Here is a 23,788-nt window from a genome sequence, read left to right as displayed (position 1 = left end):
GGTAATAGGGCTAGTGATGTTTCTAGTCATCATCATTATCATCATCTTGTTTGTTATGATATCTGAGAGTGTGTGGGTTACCACACTGTTCATTGCCTTGGTATATATGCAGTTCTGTGCAGGGAAGATTGTTCTGACTAAAACCACAGTTGACTGAGTAGCAAACCCTATTGGTACAGGCACAAATAAGGACTTGTAGATGCTCAGGTGCCATTGGCCCCTTGAGGAGTACAGGAACCAGTTCATCATCTACATTTTTTTGGGAGGGGGGAGGAGGAGGAGGATGTCTGAGCTATGGGGCACAGCTGGGTTCTGGGAGAGAGGGATAGGGGCTGGGCTGGGTGGAGCCCATGGCTGGGTTCTGGGAGAGAAGGTGGGGGCTGGGCTGGGCTGGGGGGGCATGGCTGGATTCTTAGAGAGAGGGAGGGAGGCTGGGAAGGCACAGCTGGGTTGTGGGAGGGAGGGGGCCAGTGTCTGGGCTGCACGGGGCCCATGGCTTAGTTCTGGAGGAGGGAGGGGAGCTGGTGTCTGCCCCCTCACCCCCCGGCTGGGTTCTGGGGTGAGTGAGGGGGCAGAGAAGCAGGAAGAGGGTTGTCATAGAGATTTCTTTAACTCTCTTCTCCTGGGGGAATTTTTGTGAGTTTGTGTTGTTACAGACATACTTGCTGACAAGTAATTTGACATAAATTACCAAAATAATTGAAACTGCTATGATTATGTAGTGTTATTTTGACAAAATTTGCGGAATTTTAAAATATTGTGTGCAGAATTTTTGTTTTTGTTTTTTGGTGCAGAATTTCCCCCAGGAGTAATGTTCATAATATGAATGTTTGTTGTCATCTCTAATGTTAATACCTACCTATGCATAAATCTCACTGAATTTAAAAAGCTAGTTTCTAGAGTATTGTAAAAGGTAGTGTATGGATAGAGAATTACAAATTAAAACATTCTACTAGGCATATGAGACTGCACTGTACGGTCACAGCTTACAAACGGAGAAGCATTAGGTTAGGGATCACATGAATTTATATCTACTCATGATGCATTACAAACTATGGGCACTCAGTCTATTCCTGCACAACGTTCAGTGTGAGATGTGATTGATCTGCTCAGCAAATTTCAATTGAAAGTATAGAAAATTATTAACACTTTGACAATTATATATGCGATGTGAAAATATTTCATGTTAGTGTATTGTAAACTGTTGATTTTTGTCACATGCTAAACAGCTTAATCATTTCTAGAAAAAATATTGCCCATGCAAAACCAATAAAAATATATTGTCGTTTGGTAGCTTTGATCAATAAATGCCACATTAAGGTGTTGAAATTAACGTCAACAGTAAAAACAAGTCATTATCATGTTGCAGTGTTTCTGGAACTGCAAAAAAAATGCCATTCTTTTTAGTACTGTTGTTTCACCTTGTCTGCTGGCTTACGGCACCACTTGGCAGCTCCCCATCATACCTCATCTAAATGTAAATAAAAAAAGCTTGCAAATGATGTATAATGTGGGTGTGTGTAGGCTGGGTACATTAAACTACATAAAGATGTCCCTTTTTGGAAAATTGCCATGTCTGTTTGTGATTTGGTGCAATCAGATCTACATGGATCCTTCAAATGCCTCCCTCAAACTACTTGACTGTCCTTCTACCTTTTGAATCAGGATCAAAGATCAAGTCCATCTGTTTATCATGTGTTTTAATTTACAGTGAGCTAGCTGAATGTAGACCAGGGACCTCTGCAGCCACCTGTTGTCATGTTCATGGGGAGCATGATACTTTTCTGACCCCCTAGTTAAAAATTCACCCTCTGGCATGGGATAGTTATCTGGTTCTGACAAAGCCAATAAAAGCTCCTTTTGAGCCATCTATAAGCTTAGCTTTCTTTTAATGGAAAGCTATTTTCCCCGTGGCCCTGACGTCATTTGCAACGCGTGTGGGTTTTGTTATTTCTGAGCTTCAGGGTCTAGTAACTGATTCACCTTTAGACAAGTTTTTACAAGGGTTAGATGTTTTTCTGGCATTAACATTGATTCCTTTGCACAGATGCTAAAGCATTTTGACCTAATTGCATTTATTGTCATATTAATATTTTTCCTATTCCTGCATACCTCCACAAACTCTACATTAAAAGGGCATTAAATTGATTGGTTATGTAATTGTAAACTAAGTACAAATGTTCTATTCTTTTGACACTGCATTTATGAAAAGGGCCATATTTAAATAGCTGTCTGATTGCATTTCTTACAGCTATTATCTTCAGTTAGTGTACATCACTGCTCCTACTCATTCAAGCAAAACAGTTTCTGGTGCAAATCTCAAAGCAGACAAAACACTGTTTGCTTAAATTTAGATTATAGGGAGAAATCCTTATTCTTTGTGCTACGGAATCTGAGGTTTGTTTTCTTTTAAGATCTTTCTTGAGAGGCCAATTTTTAAAGTTTTTGTTTTTATTTTTTGAGGAAACATTCTTGAGGTTCTGTTGAGTGGTGTAGTTTTCTCCTTATCTTTTTCTGTGAATGTATTTTATACCTCTTATCTTTCCCTGCTTTCCCCACCCCTTCCCACTTAATTTAACCCTCCACTTTCACCTTTCCATGTTCTGGGCATTGGTCTACTTTTGTACAGTGTTGTAGTGTTTTATCGTTGTTATGAGAAATTCCTAAGCCACTTATTTTCCAAGAATGAGAATCCTGTAAATATAGGATAGTTAGAGAAGGGGAAATAGTTTGGGTGGTACTATATTTAGCTGGCATTGCTCTACTGTGGGGAAATTTTTGTTTTTGTTTAAAAAAAAAATTTTTTTACCATTGACTGTATACATCACCTGAAACATGCTGGGCACTGTAAATATACATTGTATCAATTTAAAAACTACTCTGAAAGAATGTTAACATTTCAAGGTCGACCACTTCAGAGTTAGGAAATGCTGAAATTAAGATTGAATATAGTTTGCTGAAGTTTCCAAAAAATAGCATCAGTACCTGCACCACTTTTAGTATAGATCAAAATCAACTTTGTGAAAACCAGTTAAGAGACAATAATGCCAAACTCAGCACTGCAAAAAAGAGACAAGAGCAAAGACACATACCTACGTAAACATGTCCACATATGTGGGCTGGAGCCAATCTTGTAATGAAGCAAGAAGCTCCAACCCGCTAATGAATTTAAGTCCTCTGATTGGCTGTCTGCCCTACTTTCCCTCCTCCTGGGGCAGAATAATCAATCAACTGCTACCAAGTCTCGTCCCACCCCCCAATAGCATCATGAAACCATTTTCACAGTAGGGGAGGGGAAGCTAAAGACCCCAGCAGCTCGGAGTGGCACCACTCCTTCTTCCTCTCCTGTGAGTGTCCTGTGGAATGGTTTCTCTGCTCCTCCCCTCTGCCTCCCTGAAGCATCCTACCTAGGAAAGGGCAGAGGTGGACAAAGAGCTTCAAGAGTTGCCCTCACCTCCTAAGACTGGAGAAGGTCGAGAGGAGTGAAGAGAACCAGGAGGAGCAAAGAGGAGGCTGGGGATGCAGAACTGATGAGGGTGGATCTGAGATGCTCCACTGAAGAGGTTTCTTCAGTAGGAACAAAGTTTGATTACCCAATAAATTTGGAGGACTGGGCAACACTAATTGTCTCACACACAGAGGATAGGAAGGGGAGAGTTAAAAAATCAAGGCAGACACACACACATCCTTTCCAAAAAAACTCGCAAAAAAGCCTACCAAAATATAGTCTGGCCCAAAAAACCATATAAATTAACATAAATCTTGTTTTGTTTTTTGTTTTTGTTTTAAGACTGACTCATGATTTTTGGTCTCTTGAGGTTGATAATACTGTAGTCTACAGAAGGCAGAATTAATGTTGCATGGATGTGACCTTAGTGACTGTGGTTGATTGAGGTTGACTTGGTTGTTAGGGGAATGGACAGTTTGTGTTTGAGAGTGTCTGTCTGTGGGGTGTATATTTATGAGACGGTGACATAGATATGTAGGTGCACTCTTTATTTCCTGACTTTTGTGGTTTTGAGTTTGGCATTATATTGTCCATTATCTGGTTTTCTCTGTTCATAAAAAAAATTTTAAAATTAAGATTGAAGAGACAGACGTTAACTTTAGTTTCAGATTACTTTGTTTTAGCATATGATTATCCAATTTACTTGTGTGAGAAATTCTTTTTCACTTCAGTGATGCTATCTCTAATGTAGTGGTTGCATGTGAATGAGCCCCTCGAAATGCTCACTCCCGTGTTTTTCAGTAGGAGTGAAACCACACACTACCATCAGTTAAGATGGCCTTCATTTCCTCAAAACCTTAGTAAGCGGAAGGGAGGCTGCTCTTGGAAAAGAAACTCTGTCTTTCACTGAATGCAATGGAATTGAAGCCATGCTGCCCTCAGTGAGGATGACCACCTTAGGGGCTCAGTAGTTGAGAAACAAGGCAGGAAACTGTCAGACAGGGGCCTGTTGACATTACCGGCACTTTCATGAATCCTTTGCAGCAGTATAGCTAAAGAAACAAACTAGTTTAATGCTAGTCAGTTAAATAATCTGGTGTGATTTTTTAAAAAAAAAAAATGTTTTATTGATCAGGGAATAAAGAACTGTTTATCTGTGTGAATTTATATTCTACCATTCTTCATTAAGACTTTTTTTTTTAAAAAAAAAGTACCTTCCGGTCTAAAAATCTGAGAAGTTTGAGGTTTTTTTTTTAAGTCTTAAGACCTCGTCTACACTACAAAGTTACGTCAACATAAGCTGCCTTGCACTGACATACTTGTGCATGTTTCTACACTTAAATTTGTCTCCCACCGATGTAAGCTCTCCATTATGCTGATATAGTAGCACTACCTCCCCATGCAGTGTTGAGGCATGGATATATTGAAGTTGATGCAGCACAAATGTAGACACCACATTACTTGTTTCGACCCTAATAGTCCTCTAGCAGCTGTCCCACAATGCTCAACACTGACTGCTTTGGTCACAAATGTGAACTCCTGGCAGCTGTACACATTGGGATGTATATCTCACTGAGATCCAGTTTTGGGAGTAAACAACACCACTTCCCCTTCAATCTACCAAAAACACATTCAACTGTAATTTTGCACCTGCTGAGCTGGTACTTTAATCTTTCTTTGGTGTTGTCCGGGTGGCTGGTTTATGACTTCATGAGCCAGAGGAGTAAAGGGTAGGCGGGGTCCTTTGGATCACTGTTGGCATTTGTACATCACCAGTGGTAATCCGCCAGTTGGGAAAGAAAGTCCCTGCTTGTAGCTCTCTGAATAGTCCTGTGTTCTTAAGGTTGCAGGGGTCATGCACCTTCCCTGGCCAGCCAACACAGATGTGAAGTGTCCAAGGTTGTTCAAGTGATTGCTCACGTGCATTCCACAGTAGGTTTGTGTGCTCGCCATGTGCACTAGTGCCAGAAGTTTTTCCCTTAGCAGTACCCGTACGGGGGGAACACCTCTGCGACCCCTGGAGTGGCGCCTCTATATCACACTGTAAGGGGAGCCACATACTCCCCCCACCCTCGGTTCCTTCTTGCTGCCAGTGAAGGTAGTCAGAACTTCATGCTCTAACCTTGCTGCAGCTTCTCTAGTTAGCCTTAGTAGTACAGTTGTTCCAACAGTTGAATAGTTTCTCAAGTTAGTAGACTGGGCTCGGGGCATGTCCTGTGCCCCAGGCTTCAAGTCGTGCGACTCCTGTTGCAATTCTATGCCAAGAAGCGACCCATATACTCAGTGTCTCCGCTGCTTGGGCAAAACTCACATAAGTGAGGCTGCAGGATCTGTAGATCATTCAAGCCACGGACAAAGAAGGAGAGAGACAGTAGGCTTTGTGCTCTCCTAATGGAATAGCACTGGCACCAGCATGCCGAACGGACTCAGCGTCCAGCACCACGTCCTCGGTGCGGAGCGAAGTCCCCTCCACTAGCCGGCACTGCTCCCCCTCCAAGAAACAAAGGAAGACTCAGCGGCACCAAGAGAAGGAAAGGGGTGAGGCTGGACCCGAGGTGGGCAGCCTGCAATCTCCCTCAGGACCCAGGCCTCCAACTCGCATTGAGTGTAGCAGCCTAGTCTCATCCCTGTGTGCCTCCCCTGCAGTGAGGATGTCGTTGACACCGGAGGCTGCACAGGCCGTGCGTGACATTTTAACCCTCCCAGTACCCCAATCTCAAGGGAAGTGGCCACTGGGAGCACAGCAGACCTCCCCGATGTGGCACAGTCCCCGTTCCGAGGACTGCTCGCTGCCTTGCTTGACGTGGTCTTCCCGCAGCTCATGGCAGCCCTCTACCCCACTCAGGCTGACTGGCTCGCCACCAGCATGGGAACCTCGGGGGTCCTCCACACCTCACAACCAGGGACACAGGCACCGGGACAGGCGCCGCCAATGCTCTATCTCGCGATGCAGCTAGCGTGGCCAATCCTGATACCACCAACATCAACGCTTCGACTCGAGTTCCTGCTCTACCAGACATCACACACAGGACTCCTCTCGTGGTCCACTGGCACTGGCGCGTTGTAGCTCCGGCCGCTGGGTCAAGTACAGGAACAGCACCTAGGATGGGTACTGATCCTTGTCGTCGAGGTCCTGGTCAGGCGGAAGGCACTGTCGCAGGCACCGTCACTCTCATCGCTCCTATGGTGCCATATGGTCGACAGTGACTTAAGCATTGGCACCCAGCCTCCTGTCTCCCAAGTCATGCAGCTCAGCGAAAACAAACTATGCCACCCGGCCCCCGAGTAGGTCAGTGGCACGGCACACCGTGGCAGGGGAAGTGGTGTCAATGGGCACCGTGGCAGCAGATGCCCGCGCAGGCGAGATCTCGCTCAGTGGCCGGAGCATCCCAGGCTCCATCGGCCTCCCCTCCCTCGTCAGAGGGAAAAGTGAACGGGTCTTGAGCCAACGGCACTACACCCAGACTCTGACTTGGGCATTGACCCACTGGTACCCTCCAACGCCGTAGGCACCGTTCTGGTCCCCTGGCTGGCACCAGAGGAGGCCATAACGGCACTGCCACTCATCCCACAGGAGGACTTCAGGGCTCACCAGGAGCTCCTGAAGCGGGTGGCATCTAGTCTCCAGCTCCGGGCTGAGGAGATGGAGGAGCCATCTGATTCTCTTTTTAATGTGCTCTTGTCCTCAGCACTGGGCCGGGTGGCCCTGCCTCTCCACCAGGGGGTAGCCAATATTTCGACTACCCTGTGGCAAACCCCAGATTCCTTGGCCCACATCTCCAAGAAAGTGGAGAGGAAATACTTCGTGCCGGCTAAGGACCACGAGTACCTGTATTCTCACCTGGCACCTAACTCCCTGGTGGTGGAATCAGTGAACCACCGGGAACATCATGGTCAACCCGTGCCCACTGCCAAAGATAAGGATGCTAGGAGACTGGGTACGTTTTGGCAGGAAGGTTTATTCCTTGGTGAGTTTCCAGTTCAGGGTGGCCAATTATCAAGCCCTACTGAACCGGTATGACTTCAACCTATGGGGGTCCCTACCAAAGTTTGAACCTCTCCTCCCGGAGCAGGACAAAAAGGAGTTCAGGAGTTTGGTAGAGGAAGGAGCGGCAGCAGCTAAAGCAGCCCTCCAGGCGGCGTCGGACGCAGCTGACATGGCAGCCCGCTCGATATCCTCCACCATATCCATGTGCAGGGCATCGTGGCTTCTCCTGTCTGGACTGTCTGCAGAGTCCCAGTCCTTGATGCAGGACCTTCCCTTCGATGGAAAATGCTGTTCGCGGACCAAACTGATGTCCGCCTGCATGGGATGAAAGACCCTCACACCGCCCTGCAAACCTTGGGCCTGTATGTCCCTCTGGCAAAGAACAAGCCCAGGCCGCAGGCTTCGGCTCCCCCTGCTAGGAGCAGATATGAGCCCCTGCCCAAGAGACTGAGGGAACAGAGGCATAGGTCCCAATGTCAGTCCCGCTTGGCCCCACGGCCAGGCCCCTCAAAGGGCAAAAGGCAGGGAAAGAGGCGGTTTTTACTCTTTGCGGGAGGCCACTGGGCCTGTTGCCAGGGAAGCCCCCCAGTAAATAAAGTTTGTGTTCTGCAACTGTTTATCTGCCTTCTAAGTGGGCCCGTATAATGTCGGACCAGTGGGTCCTCAGCATTCTCCAAGGCTACATGTTGCAGTTCTCTCTCTCTCTCTCTCTCTGCCCTGGGTGACCCTTGGGGACCTGGAGCACACCCGCCACCTAGACCAGGAGGTGGCATGCTCCTCCGCCTAGGGGTGGTGGAAGAGGTACCGGTAGAATTCCAGGGCAAGGGTTTCTACTCCCGGTATTTCCTAATCCTGAAGGCGAAAGGCAGGCTCAGACCCATCCTAGACCTACGGGATCTCAACAGTTTTATGGTTCACTACAGGTTCTGAATGGTATCCCTGGTCTCTATCGTTCCCTCCTTGGACCCGGGGCATTGGTTCGTGACCCTGGACCTCCAGGTCACGTATTTCCATATCCATATATTCGAGGGACACAGGCGCTTCCTCCGATTCCTGTTGGGGGGTGGGACCATTACCAGTTCACGATCCTCCCGTTTGGCCCTTCCACGGCTCCCAGGGTTTTCACCAAATGCATGGTGATGGTAGCAGCCTACCTCTGGAGGAGAGGGTGCAGATCTTCTCATACCTGGACGATTGGCTTCTCAAGGGCACTTCCCGGTCCCAAGCGCAGGCCCAGGTGGGATTCCTCTTGTCCATGTGCGCAGATCTCGGCCTAGTGGTGAACGAGACCAAGTCTACGTTAGTTCCGATACAGCGCATAGAATTCATAGGGGCGCTACAGGACTCATTAGAGGCTACAGCCTCTCTTCCCCAAGACAGGTTCAAGACCCTCAAGGGTCTCATTGGCTTGGTCATGGCCTTCCCTGTGGTGACGGCAAGGGCGTGCCTTCAGATCCTTGGGCACATGGCGGCGTGCACATATGTGGTTCGCCACGCCAGGCTCAGAATGAGGCCCCTCCAGCTCTTGCTGGCCACCGAGTATTCCGAGGCCCGGGACGGGCTGGACAAAGTTGTCATGATACTGTCCCAGGTAGTTGCTGCCCTTCAGTGGTGGTCCCTCCTGTGCAACATGCTGCAAGGGGTCCCCTTCCAAGAAATCTTCCCCTCACTAGACCTGGTGTCAGATACCTTGGACCTGGGCTGGGGGGCCCATATAGGGAATGTTCAAACACCAGGGAGATGGTCGGTCTTGGAATTATCCCTACACATAAACATCAGGAAGCTCAGGGCAATACAGTTGTCATGCGTAGCTTTCAGTGGGCACCTTCGCGGTAAGGTGGTCAGAGTCCTCACAGATAATACGGCTGTGATGTATTACATCAACAGACAGGAAGGAATGCACTCCTCGGCCCTATGCCTGGTAGCCCTGAGCCTGTGGGATTTCTGTATAGCCCACAATATCTCCCTACGAGCCTTGCACCTACCCGGCATCCGCAATGTCCGAGCTGATTTCCTACCCATCAATATGAGTGGTCACTCCACTGGGAGGTCATCCTACAGCTCTTCCGGAGTGTGGAGTTCCCCAGGTCAGCCTCTTTGCTTCTGCCCAGAACCAAGGCTGCCCCCAGTTCCCCTCCAGGGGAGAGGCGGGAAGGGGAGCAATCTCGGACGCTTTCCTCCTTCAGTGGTCGGGCCAACTTTTCTATGCCTTCCAACCTTTCCCCCTAATAGGCAAAGTCCTGCAAAAAGTAAAAGCAGACAGGATGTGGGTCATCCTTATAACCCCAGATTGGGCCCATCAACACTAGTACGGGACCCTCCTAGCAGCTCCCCCGCAGAGGCTGCCGCTTTGCCGGGATCTCCTCTCCCAGGAAGGGGGATGCCTCCTCCACCCCAACCTGGCCATGCTTCACCTGACAGCATTGTTGCTCTGTGGTTAGATGAAGAGGAGGGGAGGTGTTTGGAGAATGTCAAACAAGTTCTGTTGGAAAGTAGAAAGCCGTCCACATGACGGACGTACCTGGCCAAATGGTCCAGGTTCTCTAGGTGGGCGAGGGAGCAGGGAACCTGCATCGCTCCAACTTATTCTCAATTACCTCCTGTCCCTTAGAACCCAAGGGCTAGCTCCCGCCTCTGTCAGGGTGCATTTGGCAGCCATATCGGCCTTCCAGCCGCCAGTACAGGGCCACTCAGTCTTTTCCCACAATATGACGTCCCGCTTTCTAAAGGGCCTGGATTGTTCATTCCCATATGCTAGGCCTCCCATGCCACAATGGAATCTAAACCTAGTGTTATCCCGCCTCACAGGTCCTCCCTTTGGTCCCTTGGCCATATGTTCCTGGTCTCACCTGTCATGGAAGGTAGCATTCCTTGTTGCTATCACATTAGCCTAACGTGTCTTGGAGCTTAGTGCCTTGACCTTGGATCCCCTGTATATGATCTTCCACAAGATCCAGCTTTGCCCACACCCTGCTTTTCTCCCGAAGATGGTCTCCGTCTTCCATATGGATCAGGACATTTTCCTGCCGGCACTCTGTTCTAAGCCCCACTCCTCCAACGAGGAGCGCTGCCTACACACGCTAGATGTGTGTAGGGCACTGGCTTTTTACCTGGACCGAACCAGGTCGTTACAGAAATCCTTGCAGCTGTTCGTTCCGACAGCCGAGCAGATGAGGAGACAACCAATTTCCACCTAGCATCTTTCCCACTGGATTACCTCATGAATACGCACATGTTATGACCTGGCAGGGGGTTCCCCCACCACCTGTCATTAAGGCGCATTCTACAAGAGTTCAGACCTCGTCGGCTGCCTATGTAGCTAACGTCCCTATCTAGGACATATGTAGAGCTGCCACGTGGACCTCTGTCCACACCTTTTCTTTGCATTATGCGATCGTCTCCCAAGCATGGGATGATGCCGAGTTTGGTAGGGCATTACTGCATCCCGGAAACCCTTAAACTCCTACCCACCTCCATCAGATATAGCTTGGAGTCACCTACTGTGGAATACACATGAGCAATCACTTGAAGAAGAAAGGACAGTTACCTGTTCCGTAACTGGCGTTCTTTGAGATGTGTTGCTCCGGGTGTATTCCGCATCCCGTCCTCCTTCCCCTCTGTCGGAGTTGTCTGGCAAGAAGGAACCAAGGGTGGGGGGAGTGTGCGGCTCCCCTTATAGCGCGATATAGAGGCGTCACTCCAGGAGTCGCACTAGTGCTCCCCCCGTACAGGTACTGCTAAGGGGAAAAACTTCTGGCACCGGTGCATGTGGCGAGCACACACACCTACTGTGGAATACACCTGAGGAACACATCTCAAAGAACTCTAGTTACGGAACAGGTAACTGTCCTTTATCCACCAGCGCTTGTATAACCACAGAAAAATAGCCCTTTCTGTTGATGGACTTTGTGTCAAGGGGGTCTGATAGCAAAATAGGGATATGTGTGTTGTCTATCATGCCACTGCAGTTTGGAAATCTCATTGCTGCAGAACCATCTTTTATGTCCTTCACATTGCTGAGAGTTACAGTCCTGTGGAGCAGGAGATGATTAATGGTCTCGCATGCCTGCATGACTATGGCTCCCACGGTGGATTTTCCAACTCCAAAATGATTTCCCAAGGACGGGTAGCAATGCAGCGTTGCAGGTTTCCACAGTGTGATCACCACTTGCTTCTCCACTGTCAATGCAGCTCTCATTCTGGTGTCCCCACGCCGGACTGCTTGCGTGAGCTCAGTACACAGATCCAGGAATGTGGCTTTGCACATCCAAAAGTTCTGTAGCCACTGCTCATCATCCCACGCCAGTGTTATGATGCAGCCCCACCATTGAGTGCCCATTTCTCAGGCCCAGAAGTGGCGCTCCACCGTTTTTATCTGTTCTGTGACTGCCACTAACAATATTGAATTGGTTTGCTCTATGTCCCACAGCAGTCTGTCTTCCAGAAAATCGTCATGTTCCCCACAGCTCTTGCGGCTCTGTAAATACCAGAGGATCATGCCATCCTGTAGTTGTAGCGCTTGTGACAGTAGCGTAGAGCTATGCAGGCTCCATGCTACTGTTGGTGATGGCGGACAGTGATAAGTTCCACATGGGTTTGTAGGATTTTTGAAGTAGGCATGAAAATTATGGGATAGAAATGGCATTATGGGATGGAGAAAGGTGTATGATCGGAATTTGATCCCGCAGTCCCAGTCAGGCCTGCATGACTCTCTTCTGTCCCCCCTCATACATTGCCAAAATTTCCCAAAAGACATTGTGCTGGACAGTGGTGAGCTGCACACTGGGATACCTACTCCTGCTGCTCCACACTGCGTATCGACACAAGCACTCCTGGTGAGTATGCATGGTGCTGATGCAAGGAGCCAAGTATGCATGCACACAAGCGATATACTAACTTTGGCAGCTTTATGCAGACGTAACTTACGTTGGCAAAAGTTTGTAGTGTAGACGTGCCCTAACTTTAAGACTACATAATTTAGGAACTGAACTTCTAAAAGTACTTTATTAAACTGACTGTTTACCTTTTATAATTTTCATTACTTTCCTCAAGTCAGAACAGAACCAGAAGGTTACAAAGGTTTCTTTAAAAGGAAATATGTAGTGCACCACTGTAAGAAAGTTTGTCATTTTCTCCTCTAGTGGATGGATTTCATCTCTGACTGGGCTTAACAAGAGTATTCCTGTTGGCATTATGATGATAATCATAACAGCACTTTTCACAGCGTCTGCTGTCATCTCACTAGTTATGTTTAAAAAGGTAAGTTGCTTTGTTTTTACTATTGCAGACTTCCACTTACTCCACTGTCCCCTGATCTAATTTTCTGCTTTAGGGAAGTCCTCTCCTGCATCTTCACAATTGATAGGGTTAATTGCTATTCCTATAGGTCCTCTTCCTGCTTTGCTTTACCTGTACTGATTGCATTTCTGTAATACCTTGTTGCTTGTGTTTCCACAGAGACAGAAGTCGCTGCCATTTTGTGTGTGTGTTGTGTAAAACAAAGATACTAATACTATTTAGTCTGTGCAAACTGAAATTGTCAGTGGAGGATTTGAGTGTGGGGATAGTAAAGACAGTAAGTGGTGGGGAGAGAAGGAGAATGTGACACAACCTGCCCCAATGGAAGGACAGTACACACTGCACTGAGGTGCCAGGCACTCCGGTTGTCAGTTTGCAACATGGGGGACTAATAAGGCTGTTAAATAAGTGGCCTGATTTTCAGAGGTGCTGAGTAATTTTCATCTGTTCTTGGAGCCGTCTCCCTTTGGAAGTCAGTAGGAGCTGCCGGTGCACTGCACCCTTGAAAATCAGGCCACCTTTATTTAGGATCCTAGCTTTAGGCATCCACTTTTGAAAAATTGCATTCTCAGATACTCTAGTGATAAGTGCTTTAAAAATTCCTAAGAAAGATGTCCTGGACTTGACAGCACTGTAGAAATATTTCCTAGATCAGGATATAGTACGTAGAACCCAGTTCCTTCTTGTTCGCCTTCTATCCAGAAGGCATAAACTTAGACACATAAAATACCCAAATAAGATGCGTGTTGTTCAAATGCATATAGCGGTGGCCTCTCTGTTATCATTCTAGTTTTCTTATCTTATCTTTAAGGAACTACTGTCTTTTGGGGATTTCAACCATCCCTAAAGGATTCTGTCCTGCTGATATTTGGGAAGAAGTTCAGAGGTGGCATGGCGGAGAGAGCTATCCAGTTGTTATCTTCTTTCCCTCCAAGAGCATAACCCATTCCTGTGCTATAACTTTTTAAAAGGCGTTTCCCTTTCTCCTATCCTGCTGTTCCTCATGGCACTGATCTGTCACACTCAGTTCTCTCCCACACACAATTGGGTTCCTCGGAAATACATAATTATCTGGACATGAGCTATTTACATCTTTATTGATATGGAATAACATTTATGAGAGAAGCCAAATAAGATGGAACTTAAACCTTCATAAGCTTCACTGAAGGAAAGATGATGTTCCCTCTGTCTTTGTATCTAAGGAACTATCCTAGGGAAGGAGGAGGGATGGTGTTTCTGGAGGAGTACTTAACTGATTTAGGGTGAGCAGCTGCAAATGTGGATTGGAGGGAAGAGGGAAGGTGTTGACAAGGTCAGAGCATGGATGAGACTGATTCCGTAAGCAACTCCAGGCTAGAAACATGGGCTAGAGCCAGGTCCCTATTTATTTATTTTATTTTATTATAGATAGCTGGTTTCTGAGCAGTAGGAAAAAGCATTTTGCCACTACTACCTGGAGAAGCTCAGGGGATATATTTTCCTCCATTGCTTTCACTGCATCTCTTGGGAAGCATTCCTCTTACCTGTCAAAAGCTCCTTTCCTTCAAACAGTCAGTATGAAGTTGTGTTAACCCAACTAAGCAATTTGCTTCACCCTGCCAAATGTGCTAGCTACCACAGTAGATTAAACTATACTTTCTATAAAAAGCGTTGTTGTTTCTTCTTTTTTTAAAACATTTTAATGCATTAAGAACTGTTTAATTTTCAGTGTCACTTATTGTCAGATATGTTGCACTAGATGGTTTCTATACTTGTTATATTTCCATTTTTTAATTGTTTAGGATTTTACCATTTTAATGCTAATTAAAAGGCACATAGGTCTAAAACATCAACAAATATTTGCTGTTGATGCTGGGGACTAAATTTCACCCATTTGATTATCCTCCATACCAAGCAGGCAACAGAATCAAATTTCCCCATCACTCTATTCATTTAATTTGTCATAAGACTTTTGGTGTAGCATCTACAAATAGAGGTAATGGAATGATCATAACACTTTTTTTAACTCTTGTTTCTCTCCTCTCCCTCCCCCTTTCACCCTCCCTTTTTGTCTTAGGTTCATGGCCTATACCGTACAACCGGTGCTAGTTTTGAAAAAGCCCAGCAAGAGTTTGCAACTGGTGTGATGTCGAACAAAACTGTACAAACAGCTGCAGCAAATGCAGCATCTACAGCAGCCACTAGTGCAGCTCAAAATGCTTTCAAGGGTAACCAAATTTAGTGAAATACAAAAATCACTACAGTTCTTTGACTGTACTTTATTTTCCATCTTATTAATTCTATTCCTAAAGACTTGCGTTCAGAATACACACAGCATGTATGTCTCTCCTTCAGCTGTGCATGGGCTAAAACGGGAAAAAAATCTTGTTTTATTCCTTTATACATTTATTTATCAAAACAAAAAAACTCACAGGCAACTTTCTTTGCCCTCTTTAAAACATTAAATACATTCTATATATATAATTCTCCATATTTTCTGGAGGAGCAATATTTTGGTGGAAACTTCAGCAATGGATCTGAAATTGATATGGTACTTTCTGTGATCAGTTAAATGTATTTAGAGGGGGGTTTTAATATTTCACTCTAGAATCTTTTGTTTTAACTTTGGAGCAGTTATTTTTGTTCTTGAGCCTGTTTCCCTATTTCTACTGCAAGAAGTAGACTGACAGTTTGAGACTCTAGATTTGGCTGCTGCTGTGGCAGTTTCAGCAGCTGATGGACAGATATAAGTATGGTAGATAATGTAATTTCTTTCTTTCTTTCTTTCTTTTTAGAGCAGTAGGTTTTTAATATAGATCTACAAGTTTGCATGAATATTGTTGAGGTATTTGGCCATGCTGAATTAGTGTTTTGGTCCAGGATTTATCTGTACCACTTAGTGTTGATTTGTATCTATTTTCATGGCATACTTTTTAAAATCAGAAATGGCTATTGCATAGACATTCTTGCTGCCAGAATGTGTAATGCAATGTACAGTTAAGAGAAGTTAACTGATGGTTTTGATCAAAGAGCTAAATGATTATATTTGCTATTTTTAATTTCAGTTTTCATGTCTTAGGAAAACACATTCTGTTATAGGAAAAATTACCAACCTTTAGAATACGTCGATAAACAGTTCTTTGTCACCTTTTAAATGCAATGAAATTTTTGTGGGGTAGGGGTGTTGGATTTTACTTTTCAGTGTCAATTTGTGTTTACCAGTGGTACTAAATCTATAGCTTGGTCAGTCACTTTATTTACTGCTTTTCCAAAAATCTGAATATACAGTATTTAATTTAATTTTTTTTTTTTACAGGAATATTTTCTCTAATCAAACTTTTTAAACTGTGGCATTTAACACATACTTGAATTCCTTTTAACGCACCTCAGCCTTCTTTTGTGATTTGATTCAAGCTGAATAAGGAAGACTCTTAACTATTTTGAGTTGGAAAAGAAATATTTTTTATCTCCATTGAGAGAATAAAATTAAATACGTTCACATTGTTGAAATGGATATCTGTCTAATATAGGGGTAGGCAACCTATGGCATGCATGCCAAAGGCAGCACGCGAGCTGATTTTAAGTGGCATTCACACTGCCCGGGTCCTGGCCACCGGTCCGGGGCTCTGCATTTTAATTTAATTTTAAATGAAGCTTCTTAAACATTTAAAAAACCTTATTTACTTTACATACAAGAATAGTTTAGTTATATATTATAGACTTATAGAAAGAGACCTTCTCAAAACGTTAAAATGTATTACTGGCACATGAAACTTTAAATCAGAGTGAATAAATGAAGACTCCGCACACCACTTCTGAAAGGTTGCCAGCCCCTTGTCTAATAAATTAAACTGTTGCTGTGATGCACCATGATTCATGCAGTTACTTGAGTAATTTTCTTAATCAGCTCTTGCTTCAAAATCATGTTGCTGTCTATTTAAGGCCATTTGAGATTCCTAGGTAGGTTGGTTTATTGGATGATAATATATGTAGTACTTTGGACTGAGCTTAAAAACATAAAATGCCAGTTTCAGATAGTGAGATCATTAAGGACCTGATCCCCAGATCTTACATAAATGCTTTCGCTGAAATCAGCATGACTGCTCATATGAATAAAAGTTTGCAAGTTTGAACCTTAAAATTACAAAGGCCTGATGTATACTAGGACATTTGGTTAGTATAACTATATTGCTCAGAATTGTGAAAAATCCACATCCCCGAGTGATGCAGTGAAATGGACCTAATTTCCTAGTATAGACAGTGGTAGGTCAATGGGCGAATTCTCCTGTCAACATAGGTAGTGTGTCTCCTGAAGCAGCTGCAGCATTTTAAGTGCTTCTAGACCAGCCCAGAGAGACCTCATGTCCTGAATGTGGATTGGTTTTGATAGAGGAATAATCTTCTCACTTCAATTTACGCATATTGTAAAATAAGACAATTTTAAAAAATACCCTTCAACCTGGAGCAGTGTAGCACTTGCATACATAAATCCCTGTATAAATTAGTACAACTTAAATTCATAATTTAACTTCTCAAAATCCAATTTTAGTAATAAAGATAAATATGGTAAGAAAGCATTGTAATATGATCTATACTGAAGTTGTTGTTCATAATTGTATTGTCTCCAGATAGAATTCTCTTCACTATGAATTAAACAATGCAATTGAAATAATAGTAACCGGGACTCTCTCTAAAGCTTTTCCTCAGCACTTTTTTAAAGTCAGCAGAGGAGGTTTTAGTTCTTTTTAAAATTTGTTTACTCTTTAATGTTCCATCTGAATTTTTATTTTACAGTTTGTGTTGTGATCTGCTAGCATCTTTCAGGCCTCTCTAGATCCAAGTCCTACTTTTGTGAGTCGTCTTAACCAAGTATGAAAATTATACCGAGGACTTCCTTTAAGGGTGGATCTTAAGCCTGAATTAAGCATTTTTCTTTTCTCATGGGGTATGAGGGACAGCATCCTCACAGTTAAATTTGTCATACTGTAGAATAGTAGATTATCAGTCGTGATATTATTAAAAAGCAACTGACACGCACATGTCTATTTACAGTCCTGCTTTGAGCAGGGGGTTGGACTAGGTGATCTCCTGAGGTCCCTTCCAACCCTGATATTCTATGTTTATGATTCTGTGATTCTTACATGTTTACCTCTGCACTCAAAAATGCATTACGGTACAAAATTAATATATATGAATATTCGTGTTCCAAAGGAAAAATATTCTCATTTTGGATTTGAGAACTGAAGGCTGATGTTTGTTAAAATATTATTACTTCACTAACAGAGGTATTGGACTCCTATCAGTTAACACAATATGTACTTACTTTGTCATTTTGTTGTATTGTGGCAAATTTGGTTGAAAGTATGATGTTTAAACACTGGAATGTCAATAGTCAGTGATCTGTAATTTAGGATTTGGATTTATTTATCTGAGGGATGTTTGTATATTTTGTAAATTACTAACAATGCTCTGCCATCCTAGTAAATGTCATGGTTCTGTAAAAACACATTCATTCTGTCCCTCTGATGTTGCATGTCTGAGTAGTTCACAAGTTTTGTATATTTATTGTATTAACACAAGGTCATAGAATAAAAATACTGTTTTTCCTGGATGTTTGCTCAGAATAGTTTTAAACAAGATAGAGATTTTTTTAAAGGTCAGGTAAACATGCAGGAAGGCTGTTCTGTATAAAAATATCATTTGGTTTTTACAATCTGTATATAAATTGTGTAATCTGCTGAAATGGAAAAGTAAGATGTCCACTACCAGAATAACAAATGAGTATGACTAGGATTGGATTATTCAAATAGTATGAAGGAAAACTTCATCAGTGCTTGCACCACTTTGTACTTGTGCTATAAATTGAAAGTTTAAAAACAAAACCAAATCTCTCTCTCAAAAAAAAAAAAAAAAAAAAAGTTCTGTCAGTACTAAATGAAACTATGAGTATTAAACCTTACCTAGGATTTTACTGGAAGTAAAATGAAACTGCTGAAAACAATATTGGTTTTGCTACTGTTTATTTTTCTGTTTTCTGAAATGACACTTCTATATCAATGTTTTGTTCTGCTGTTTCTGTTCAAATGTTATGGAATAACATTGCTGTCTACTGCTATTTCATATAATTAATATGCAGAGTATGTTACTGGATTCAATATCTTATATGAAGGGTTTGTAAACAGCTAACTAGACAGTTGATATAGACCATTGTACTGTAATAGTGTTTTGCAAATGCACAGTACAGTCATACTTTTGTTCTGATATGTAGCCAGTATTTTCTCTAGGCAGTTGTCCAATCAGAAGTGAGTTGTTCAAGACAGTTGCACACCTGACAGTAGTGAAATTATATATCACCAATTTTCCCTGTTTTCCTCCTTGTTACTTTGTATTTAGATGTTTTGGCAGCAGATTAACTTCTTTAGAGGGACGCATTCAACTCTAAAAAGTTTGGGTATATTATACAACAGGTAATAATTAAAATGGCTAAAAAAACCACACTTTTGTGTATAGTCAGTTATGATATAGGTGCACTTCCTTGCTCATGATTAGAATGATTACATAACTCTCACACATTGCTCCTGACGAGGTTTACCAGAAAAAAATGGCAGCAGGAAGAATGGTGACCAGATGTCCTGATTTTTGGGTCTTTTTCTTATACAAATTCCTATTACCCCCCACCCCGTCCAGATTTTTCACACTTGCTATCTGGTCACTCTAGCAGGAAGGCATGTACACAGAGAATAGGGGAGGAGAAAGAAGGGTGGGGCTGAGCACACTGGGTGCTCTCTAAGTCCCTTTAGAAATAAATAGCAGGGAGGCAGAAAAACATGTATTTGAAATTATGGAAAGTTTTTGTATCAGAGGGGTAACTGTGTTAGGCTGTATCCACAAAAACAAGGAGTCCGGTGGCAGCTTAAAGACTAACAGATTTATTTGGGCATAAGCTTTTGTGGTTAAAAAACCCGGTTCTTCAGATGCATGGTTTATATGGTTTGACTTTTAAAAAATTGTAAGGGATGTTTTGTCAGGAAACATGGAGTTTCAGAAATGAATACAGATTGACAGTTTCCCTTTAAAGCTCTTTCCTTCTTGGGAAAGAATTTTATGCTATATTCACTGTAGTCTTTTCCTACAAAAGCACCACCAACTCTTTTCTCTCTCACACACACTCTGTTTGTCTGTCAGTAAAGAGGCATCAGCTGTAACATTTTTTCTGGAGAGATGCAGAAACAACTGAATTTTTAACTACACATTAGGTTAGATTTGCAAATGGTGCAATATTTGCCTTAATTTTCAAACAAAAAATAAAAATATTCTTAGTACATCTGTCAGCTCAGTGATTGATTGCTGTGGTTGAGCATTACCGTGGTGAAATAAAACATGGTTTCAGTTAGTAGGTTTGTTTTCCTGTTGTTAGATCTAATTCTCCCTAGGATTTTGCTCATCTTTGTGGTAGTTAAAGGGCGATTTTAAAAAAGAATTAAGTTATGCCTTTATTCAGTTTTCATTATTATTAAATGCTGTTGAGGAAGAATATGGTGAAAATAGTTCCATAGTACTATTTGTTTATTGCTGGCAACCACATGGACATGTATTGTCAATAGGAAACATTTAAATGTCATCTGTTTAAAAAAAAAAAAAAGTGGTCAATTCTCAAACCATTTATTGGGGTGGGGAGGTGTCTGATTTATGGGAGCCTAATACATGTTTTACTCTTCAGTGTACCAGTCCTAGCTGGCTTGGTAAGGTGAATGCAGTTTGACTCTAAATAAATGAGCCTGAAAAGAAAACATTCCACTCACAAATCAAACACAGGGCAGAATGGAACCGATATAATGGAGATACGTCTGTTTTAATGTTTCCCTTCAACAAGTAAAGAAGAAAATTAAATTTCAATAATAAATAAAACATATATTAGCTTTTGTGAGGGTTTCTGTCTGAGACACTTCTGACTCTGCACATAGGTGAGAGTCTTTGCTCTGGAAAAAAATGAGATGAATTTACAAAGGAAAAAGTGCACATCTTTTACTTCAATAGTGGAATAATAGCTTAGGTATGTATTGGCACTGAAACTGAATTCATGAGACATTTCTGAGAAATATCTGAAGTCTATGAAAGCATAGCTCTGCAAGCATTCAATTTTGTTCCAGAACAAAACTGTTCGCAATGCCAATTCTTAACAGACGCATAGGCAGTTACTAGTTAAAACTTTTTCATATTTTCTTTTTGTGTTAGTCATTTAGTATGTCCCCTCTCATAATACCCCTGGTCCTCAGGTAATGACTGGTTATGGTAAAGTGTTCATTGTACTACTTTAACCATGTTACTGAATGTTATACCACCACCTATTAAAGCAAAAGCAAGGAATTCATGTACATGACATTGGCAAGAGCAGTCTCTGTATGTTTGTGCTGGCTTCTGCCTATGGGCTTTTTATGCATAATATTGCTGTTTTCTGTTAGTTAAGGAAATGTTCACATCCTGAATAGGGAAATAAGATGCAAATTTTTGATATTGAAGTTGGATATTGTGCTGGAGTGACTGACCATCGAGCCCACAGCTAGAAAAGAGTTGGAATACAGCTTCTGTACTGTCCTGTGCACTCAATCTATTGGTATTTGTCCCTGGGCTGCAGGGAGCATGTCTCTGGCTTAGAGGGTTTTACTTCCAGAGATAGGTGGATAGAGATGTATCAGTTATGGTGATCAGCTGGCTTAGAACACTTTAGGCATCTGAGAATTTGCCACTGTTCCTCACAAAAACAAGTCTTGCTCTTGGAATCCTCAGCTAAGCCGAGTCTGGCAATTTCAAACTGTGTTAATTATTAGCCTTGCAGCAGAAGCTGCTAAGAAGGTACATAAATAAAATTGACAGCAGCCTAGTGAATTGAGTATGAATTACCTGTGCATTGGCATTCTTGTCAGACACACTTTATCTGCGGTTGTCTTTCTTGGCCCATGCCTTGGGTAGTGGCAGTGCAATTGGGAACATTTGGTGAAGGGCTGTTGTCTCCATGGCATGTCTTTTTGATGTTTCTCAGGGAAAAATGAGATGGGGGGTATGTATGATTCTTTGCTCAAAATGGAAGGAAGGAGGTTTTACATCTTTTCATTTTGATTACATGTTCTGGAATTGGCTGGGTTCACCTGGCTTTTTCTCTTCTCTGCTACCTTTCCCAGCCAGACTAACTGAATTTACATCTCATTGCGGGCTCTGAGTATTGCTAAAGGTGGCTAATGGCCATGCATTTATAGCATATTTTGTCACTTTTCTGTTAGGTGAAGTTCACTCTGCGACTACTGCTCTGAAGGCACAAGTAGTCAACATGCAGTATGAAAGGTTTTTTTTTAACTTAATTACTTTGCCATGTAAATACCAACATCTTCAAAACCCTTCTCCCCCTGTCACTTCTCAGGCAGGTTTTTAATATTTTTAAAAAGCAAGGGGTTTGCAATGCCATCTTAGGTGCAGATAGATGAACAGGCAGAACATCATGAGCCTATTTAAAGGTATATAATAAAGTTCAGCTTGTCCAGTAGGTGGAATGAGACTGACACCAATGTGTGTTAACGGCAGCAGTAGTCTGTGGCTTCACAGGTAAGAGAGTTAATTTTGCACTCAAATATATAATGAAATCTTATCTTAGGACCAACCCTTTGAGGGAGTTTTGGGCTCTTAATTGCAACTTTCCACCTCCACTAACCTTAGGTTAAAATTATATACCACCTCTTTTGAAAAAGATATTAGTTTTATTTACACACATCAAGCCATTGTACAGTTTTAGTACAATCAGCAGATGAAATACTTTGGGGACATGGGGTGTTTTGTTTCTCAAATTAACATAAAAAGGAAGCAGACATAGCTATGGTTATCAATATCCCTTAACATCTCTACAGTGATAATGTAATATCTAATAGGGGATTCTGCTGAGTTGGGAGCTACCTTGTTATCAGTTCTGGATTCATCAGGTTCTAAGGAGCTAAACCTCAGGCTTGCGAGCCCTGTGTTGCAGAATTAGAAATGTTTTACTTGACAAGCCAGAACTGGCTGAAAAGGTAAATAAATGGACCCAACTGGTTTAAAATAGGTGATAGTAGAAGGTAGTGCAATTAAAAGCCTTTACACTAAGTGTTTAGTGTCAGAAAACTGTTAACAGGTGGCCACTGTGTTCAGCAGCACTACATTGGGGATGATTAAGCCTGGATTCTGTTGCCAGTTCTAATGATTTTGCTACTTACTTACCCTCCTTTTATAAAGTGCTTTGAAGTCTATTGATGAGAAAAAATAAGTGCTTTAGTATCATAGCATGTAAAAGGCATTACACACACAATTGGTCAGTGTTTCACATGCCTTAAAACCTATTTTTGTTACTCTTTCTACCACTTAACAGAAACCATACTGGTTTTACCTTGCAGATACATTAGGTGTTAGAGCTATATTTAATTATAAAATTACTTTTAATGCAACTTGTATAAAAGATTGTTACATATTGATCACTAAAGAGCTGATCTTAAATTGTAAGTGGCAATAGTCTCACAATCACTGCAAAATCTCTCTCCTAATGTAATATAAATCCCTTAATGTATGCACCTTGATCAGTCTTAAAATAGCCAACCACATTCAAACTAAGATAGTCCAGATCTGTTAATAAGAATTTAGTTTACAAACTCCACTATAAGTGAGCTTTAGATAATAAAAACAGATATTACTGAGTGAGTACCTAGTCAGTGCTGAAAAACATTACACAAAGCACTGGTCACACAACAGCAGTAGCATAAACAAATGATGGATACCCCAGCCAACATTCCTATTCAGGGTTTTGCATCATATACAGTTAAAGCCCCACATTACTGCCCAGTTGTTCGGTGGGGCAGTGCCTTCACCAAAGAGCCAGTGATGACTCCGGCTGTAGCAGGCTTCCCCCACTATTAGCTTCAAAGAAAATTTGACTGCTGCATTTAAAACTGGGTAACTCTGACACTGCATACTAATACAAAATTTAAATGATTTAAGTGCTTAAGTGTTTGTTAGGCAAAAAGATGGTACTAGGACCAGACTGTAGCTAATAGCAATGT

At 42.7% G+C, this 23,788-nt stretch overlaps 1 protein-coding gene across 2 annotated transcripts in view; it reads left to right on the top strand.

Annotated features, from left to right (window-relative positions):
- Positions 1 to 18,714, top strand: part of SCAMP1 (secretory carrier membrane protein 1) — a 90,569-nt gene extending 71,855 nt beyond the window's left edge. For both annotated transcript variants that reach the window (XM_032774494.2, XM_032774495.2), the window contains 2 exons: positions 12,578 to 12,695; positions 14,791 to 18,714. In XM_032774494.2, coding sequence (XP_032630385.1) covers positions 12,578 to 12,695; positions 14,791 to 14,955 — 283 coding nt within the window. In that variant the 3' untranslated portion in view covers positions 14,956 to 18,714. The remainder of the gene's footprint in view (positions 1 to 12,577; positions 12,696 to 14,790) is intronic.
- The last annotated feature ends 5,074 nt before the right edge of the window (positions 18,715 to 23,788 follow it).

The sequence above is a fragment of the Chelonoidis abingdonii genome, chromosome 6 (assembly GCF_003597395.2).
Source record: "Chelonoidis abingdonii isolate Lonesome George chromosome 6, CheloAbing_2.0, whole genome shotgun sequence".
NCBI lineage: Eukaryota > Metazoa > Chordata > Testudines > Testudinidae > Chelonoidis > Chelonoidis abingdonii.
Note: the sequence above shows the minus strand (reverse complement) of the source record. Positions and strands in the feature narration are given on the sequence as shown.